This window comes from Habropoda laboriosa, unplaced genomic scaffold (assembly GCF_001263275.1).
Source record: "Habropoda laboriosa isolate 0110345459 unplaced genomic scaffold, ASM126327v1 scaffold175, whole genome shotgun sequence".
Lineage (NCBI taxonomy): Eukaryota > Metazoa > Arthropoda > Insecta > Hymenoptera > Apidae > Habropoda > Habropoda laboriosa.
Genome location: NW_017100347.1, coordinates 752311 through 759462, shown reverse-complemented (window position 1 = coordinate 759462; position 7152 = coordinate 752311). Strand labels below are relative to the sequence as shown.

General features: G+C 29.6%; 1 protein-coding gene across 1 annotated transcript in view; it reads right to left on the bottom strand.

Moving 5' to 3' along the window:
• Positions 1-3470, bottom strand: part of LOC108574588 — a 36381-nt gene extending 32911 nt beyond the window's left edge. The window contains exons 1-2 of the mRNA XM_017937208.1: positions 3449-3470; positions 240-571 (exon numbers count right to left, since the gene is read on the bottom strand). Coding sequence (XP_017792697.1) covers positions 240-532 — 293 coding nt within the window. The 5' untranslated portion in view covers positions 533-571; positions 3449-3470. The remainder of the gene's footprint in view (positions 1-239; positions 572-3448) is intronic.
• Between the last annotated feature and the right edge of the window lie 3682 nt (positions 3471-7152).

Here is a 7152-nt window from a genome sequence, read left to right as displayed (position 1 = left end):
TAAATGTTCATGAGATTTGATGAACTTACGAAATAGTTATACAAAATAGTTAATACTTAGGTATTATGTTTTTCAACAAAACTTTTATCGAAATGTATTATTATCAATATAATTCCATGATTTAATAACGATCGTAATAGTTAGTAATGACAATTTTAAGGTTTAATTTTTAGCGTATCGAGTAATTTCAGTATGGTATTCTGTAAAGATTAGCGATCAATAAATCAATATAAATTTACCTATCGGAGATATCGCGCTCGAGGTCGATCATGTCTTCCGGTATCGCGCGCGAATGCGTCGGATGTGTGTTCTTGGAGGCGATTGAAAGGGTGGTCGTGAGAGTGTTTGCGAACGTAGTCGTGAGTGTACTCGTGAGGCTGGTGGTAACAGAGACGGCCTCCTTCTGGCAGAGGCTCTCATGCGGCTGACTGATCTGCGTGGAGGCCCCCGGACTCGGGGGTGGGCCACCCCTAGGCCGACATTTCGGGAAAAGTCGGTTCAAGTCTGCGTTTTCCAAGATCAGGCTTGTCATCGCCACGCCACGTTCATTTCTCTTAATAGCCTGTCCATTCTAAAATGTGATACATCCAAAAGATGTGAGATGTTAATACTTGAGTTAGCAGCTTCGATGGGATACGCTCTTCTAAACGGTGCATAATTAAATGTTTTTATTCCATAAGTGGTAGTAACTAAACGAATGGATTTATCAACTATTTTTATTATTTATCTCCATTAACACGATTTATTCAAATAAATTATGAATCATTCATAATTTATTAACGTATATATTATTATTATGAATTATTTATAACTAAATAAACATTAAATGCTTTAAGCATTTAAAATTTTTTAATTGAATAATCCATTAAGTACCTTTTACAAAGTAAATAATAAAAAATTAAGTTATATTAAAATCGGAATGTTACGTTATTTATTTTTTTTCTCGAAAAATACTGTAAAATCGAATGTGACACATTTTTTAAAGGTAGAATATAAAATAATACTGTATTTGTATATGTGCATTATTATTTTATTAAATTTAATTTTCTTCTGTTAAGCAATATACGACATACAAATGTTTATATAAAACTAGCGAAAAGAGTGCGTTTATAATAGTGAAGTAGAGAAAAAAAGAAACAATACAATATAAAATCGTATGCGTGCGTTTATTACAGCGTTATTGTTATGGTGTAATAAATACTTATAAAGTTCGACAATTCTGAACTAAACTTAAACTGGAATCTGAGTTATTGATTAAGTTATTGATAGTTAAATACATGTATTGTATGCGATATTTTCAGTATGTAACATCATTCCGGTAACTTCGTTTTTAACAACATAAAAAGTTGCATTTTTCGTTAGAAATGTCGTGAGTTCTATTGAAACTACGTTCATTTAAGCGTGGCAGGTAAATAGTATTATAGGTACGTCGTCGTTATCGAATTGTAACAATAGTTTGTATTCTGGTCATGTGCATGTGATGCTTTTGTTGCATTTCGGTGTTGCAGACATTTCAATCATTATAGACTGAGAGTGATTTATGTTTAGTTTTACTCTGTGAAATCAAAATGCAACGTATATTTTGCATAATTATTATTATTACTCGTGCGATACAATTTTACAGCAATTATATTAATACTTTCAGTATATTTGTTTTGGGCATAACTTTTCTGAATGCAATGAGAATAAAGGAGGAAAGGTAAACAAGGGAAGGGGAGAAAATATGAAGGGAGAAAATAATGAAATAATTTAAGTACAATAATGGATAGAGGGTAATAGGTTATGAACACAAGTAGAAACAAAGAGAAGGCGAGAAAAGGGAGTGTACAATAAGAGAGATGCGGTTAGAAAAGGGGAGTTCTAGTTAAAACCAACAAACAAAGGTTAAAAGAAGGGAATGTTGCGAATTTAAGAAAAACACGAGGACACTATCAGAAGAAACAAAAAACGGAAGATGAAAGACGAGAAAGTGTGTACAGGGCGAGAGGACGAGGGTTTGGCCTGTGCTTCGTTGAGCGTGGAATCAATAGGAGGTCACTGGCACCAGTAGATACAATCGGCACATTTTAAGTCTACCTCAGTGCTGTACAGCTTGCTACTGTATTGACCCTGCTTCCCTTTATGATTAATTCGAGACATATGCATATTAGTTATTATTGCAATTCGCATTATGTATTCCAATTCACTGCCCTCCCTTCTCCCTCCTCCCTTTTGTTCTCTTTTATTTTTCCTTTAGCCTTACTGACCATATCTACTCTTTTTTTTTTTCTTTTTACGTTAGAATGGTACGGCGTACGCATTGAGATAAATCACATAACTAACGTTTCATAGAACGGATGTTGTTTCCTAGAATTTTCTTTGAAATTAAATTTCTGCAAAATTAATAACGCGTTGCTGAGCACAGCGTTATTCTTTTATCATCAAATTAAACGAATGTTACATGTTTATTTATGAAAAATAAATTTATATAAAATTTTATCTACGAGTTCATAGATATTATGAAAGTAAAATAATGTTTGTATTAACGTGTTTTATAGTATCGTATAATTACTGCAAATTACGTATATTAATAAAAATTTTGTTGCTTGTTGTTTTTATTATTTTCAAGCTAATTAAAAAATAGATACACGAGTAACCATATTTTATACAAATCAAAGATATTATATTTCAGTATTGTTTTTTTTTATTAATAAAAATTCAGGTGAATTTAATTGGTACTATTATGTTTTAAAATAAAGTACAGTATGTATCTTTATTTTCACTCATTCTGCATTCCTTTTACTCCAAATAATCGTTTAGAAATTTATTATCAAATTGTCGATATTTTGATCTATTTTATTAGTGCTACGATAAAAATCATTTGAAAATTTCAAATAATCGCTTGTATTTACGATGATATTTATAGCAATAAACAAGCGAAGTGTTGTAAGTACGGACAAAGCAGTATTTACATTATAAAAGGATGAAAGGTTTCTTGAAACTAAAGCACCCATATATAGTATTCGCTTTAATTAAAGTTATTATTTTCATTACATATAGAAGCATATAAAGTATGCGGTGAATTTAACGTATTTAACAATTGCAGTATTTTGTAATGTTATCAGATTTTAATATATTTTTAAATAAAGAAAAGTTATTACGTTGAGGTAGAAAAAGGCGGCGAATAATTTGACAGGAAAAATGAAAATTTTTTAAATAAACATGAAATTTCTTTTGTATCAAGTTATTCTAAATATAATAGTTCTAATAACAGCGGATATATCGCTATAACGAATCATGTATATTAATATTCTTTCGATTTTACCTATAAACGTTAATTAATTAAACAAATAATTAATGCTCTAAATATAAAGGAATAAAACTAATTTTACTTTCTGCAGTGAAATTGCTACTTATTAACGTAAAATATTGTTTCGTGTAATGTAAAAATTGTAGAATTAAAAATAACCTTAAATTGCGATGAAATGTTAAGAGACACTTGGTCATAGACTAACATTATTTACTAAGGTAAAATAACTGTAATAAAATGTCTAAGAAAAACTCAAGAAGTGACAAAACATGACAGCTATATTTTTCTTTTTTATAAGTACGGAGATAAATATATTGCTCTATAACAAAGTTTGAGAAAAACATTCTGTAGGAAAGAACAAGTGATTAGTTTAATACAGTTACAATTTCAATATGCATTTTGTTTCGTTTAATTTCCCTTCCCTTCACAGCACTCTTATTTATTTTCAATAGCACAAGTTTCGTGGGCCTAATGTAGTACAGTCTGCTTATGGTATAGTATGTCGAATTTCCCCACTATGTACTCGTAACTTTAAGGTTACGGTGTAGGGTGCTATGGATACATGCATATGTATTTTTCTCACTCACACATTCTCAGTTTTCGATTTGCGTGGAATAAAGGATGTTGCGTATTTTGAATTGTTTACAAGAACTTTTAATGTACCAACGCAATGGTTCCCATATAAAAGGAAAATAATCAATAATTTTCATTCAATAGTATCACGTTAAATCGAACTGTCCTATAATCAAATAGTAATATTATATGGTGAAAAACAACACATCGTGTAAATTTCATCTTTTTTTTTAAAGGAAATTAAAAATACAATTCAATTGGTAAAAAATCTTATTCATTCTGCGCTTTGAGTACAGAAAAAGTAGTACGAATAAAAAGAGGTTAGGAAAGTTTAGTTAATCAGATGTTGATGTAAACAGATACTAATGATACTTTAGTTTCGGTAGTATAATAGAATTATCACCAGAATCAAGATAAGAAACTAATAAAATAACAACGCTACGATCTTTTTTATTGTATTACGTTTTTATAGTATCGGCAAAAAGTAGTGTAAAATATATCATTCTGATGCGTGTTTAAGATATTTATTGCAATAAATAACCTAGATATGTCGCCATAACGATTTCTCGTAACATTAATGAAAAATGTATTTGTATTTGTTTAATGAAATGATTGTTATGTGTAAATAAATGGGTTGGTTTAGATGTCTTCTTTAATAGTATTTAAGCACAGAATTATTTAGACGTAGAAGTTCATTTGACGTAGATTCATTTGCTGTTTTAATAAATTTTCCATTAGTAAATTAGTACGCCTTTAAATTCGATATATGTATTGAATTTTTTCCGCGTTTAAAGGAAACCTTTAAAGAATATTATTGAATAAATTTTCAACTAAATGTACTCTATCTGTAATGTAATTGTGCAAGGAAATTTGTGATGAAGGAATATTAAAAATTTGCTACTTTTGTTTTTAACTACACGAGGAAACGAAACGGAGCCTTCGTAGAAAAAGTTAATAAATTTTGTGAATTTCGTATATATTACTTTATTTTCAATGCAAAACAGTGTGATTATTTTTCGGCGTGACAATAAATTTTAGTATCACTATGATACAGGCAAATACTAGTAATGCAATTGCTTGTATATAAAATAAACACAAAAAATCAATAAAATATAGTGACGCATGCAATTAAACAAAACATGTATATTTATATAAAGCAAATTATTTCGGGGTTAAGAATTTCTCCTTAATTCTATCGTCGGAAATCGTAATTAAAATTTTCAAGGATTATAGACCAACAATCGAGAGATTACGTTTATGTTCGTTTTAAATTGTACCTCTCACAATGAACGTTACATTTTTAATTCAGATTTCAGAATAAACATTATGAAAGAAAAATTCTCCGATCTCTAGATAAAATACAAATATTTGTGAAAAAATAAATGTACATTTTATCGCGATTATTCTTATGGGCATTTTCAGTTAAAGTGGTACTCCTAGATATATCTGTTTAAAAATGAGAACATCGTGAGAATGGCAAATCTAGTCTGATATCTAAATAAGAAATATGTATCGTCCATTTAAACCGTAAACTGAAACATTAAGATCGAGTTTATTGCTTAAAATATACTAAAAAGTTGCAAAGAGGAATCGATCGTATGATCTTATTTGCATTTATATTCAAAGAACGAGAACACGAGTCGAATTAGGCTTGTCTTTGAAACGAACGTGGATCGACGAAATTTGTACGAAAATTTTTACGCGGTTGATACTAAATTTTAGTAAAAAAAAAAAAAAACATAAAAGAAGGGCTTTGGCTGTAGGCGTCTTTCTATCCAGAGATTTCGAGGGTGATTCAATTTCTTCGAACACAGAACGATCCATTTGTAAAGGAATTCAATAAGAATGAAAAAAACCATGTAACGAAACGCAGATTTCGAATGTGAAAGGCTAAAAAACCGTAATGAGGTCTTTTATTGGAGTCTTCTATCGTATCACGACTTTCGAGAAAGAGGAATCGATCCAACATGTTAACGCGTGTCTGGCATCGAGGATGGCAGCTACCCGTACAAAGTCTCTTTTTAAATGGAAGATTTTTATTATCGTTTCTGGTTACCTTGTTGTATCCGTTCTAAAGTGAACACTCGTCACTTTCTTATAACACGGTACACTGAATTAAATTGTCACACGAAATGTCGCAATAATTTGGAAATACGATCGCGAATACACAGGTCTTCGAAGGATAGTCAGACACTGAGCGAATAGATGGCGCCCGCACTTGTACGCCACCCCTAGCGTCGAATTTTCCTTCAACCCCCTTACCCCCACTAACATTGCTCGATGCTTTTGACTAGAGGGTTGATCGTATGATTCTAATCAAACTACCGAAAGTCAGCGCCAGTTCTAAATGTGCAAAATTCTCTATACCAGAGTGCCGTGGTGTTTTTAAATAATTTGCTTGATGATTGAAAATTTAATGAGAGAAAAGTGCAGTTCGCAATATCGTAATTATTTGCGAAAAAATGAAACATGAAATAACAAACGAGAAATCATTTTATATATAATTCGCGTAATGTGTGGAATAATGAATAAATTCTAAATTCTGAATATAGTTTTGTATTTATTAATGTATAAAATTAGCCACCATAATTCTGAATTTATATATCTTTCTGAGGTATGCATTAAGTTGATATGCTTTCAATATTATTTTATATTTACATAGATAAAACGTTATTTTAATGGATATATTTTTATATGATATTACTTGCATTCAAAAGGAATTAATGTCGTTATTTATCTGTTATTGATTTTCAAAGGCGATTTAAAACGATTGTTAAATTGAAAAAATTCGATGTAGAAAAGACAATACGATCAAAATTATAATCAATTATAATCACAATCGATTTTGATAGTTTCTCTAAAATAAATTTTTTTTCTTTTTGTAAGTTTCTTATTTATACAAAGTATTAACGGATTGTCTGTATTAAATATTTAAACAATAGAATGCAAAAGTACCTATAGATATTGTCTATTTACAAATGTAAGAAAAGTATACATGAAATAATATATTTTTCACGCATTTTGTTTTCACAAAAGTATGAACTAGTGAAAATACTATACCATAAATACATTTACTTTGTTTATAAGTGTTATTGTTTTATCGCATCGTTTTCAGAAATCTATGTTTTACTTATTTCATGTTCTTAAACAGGTATAGATATATGTCATAATCTACAATCATCAGTAAACAAGGGGTTAATTTTTTTCAATATAATAATAATTAGGCAGTAATTTTTAATTAATGTAATGGTAATTAGTATTTTTTCGTTTTATTTTGTTTTAATAAAAAG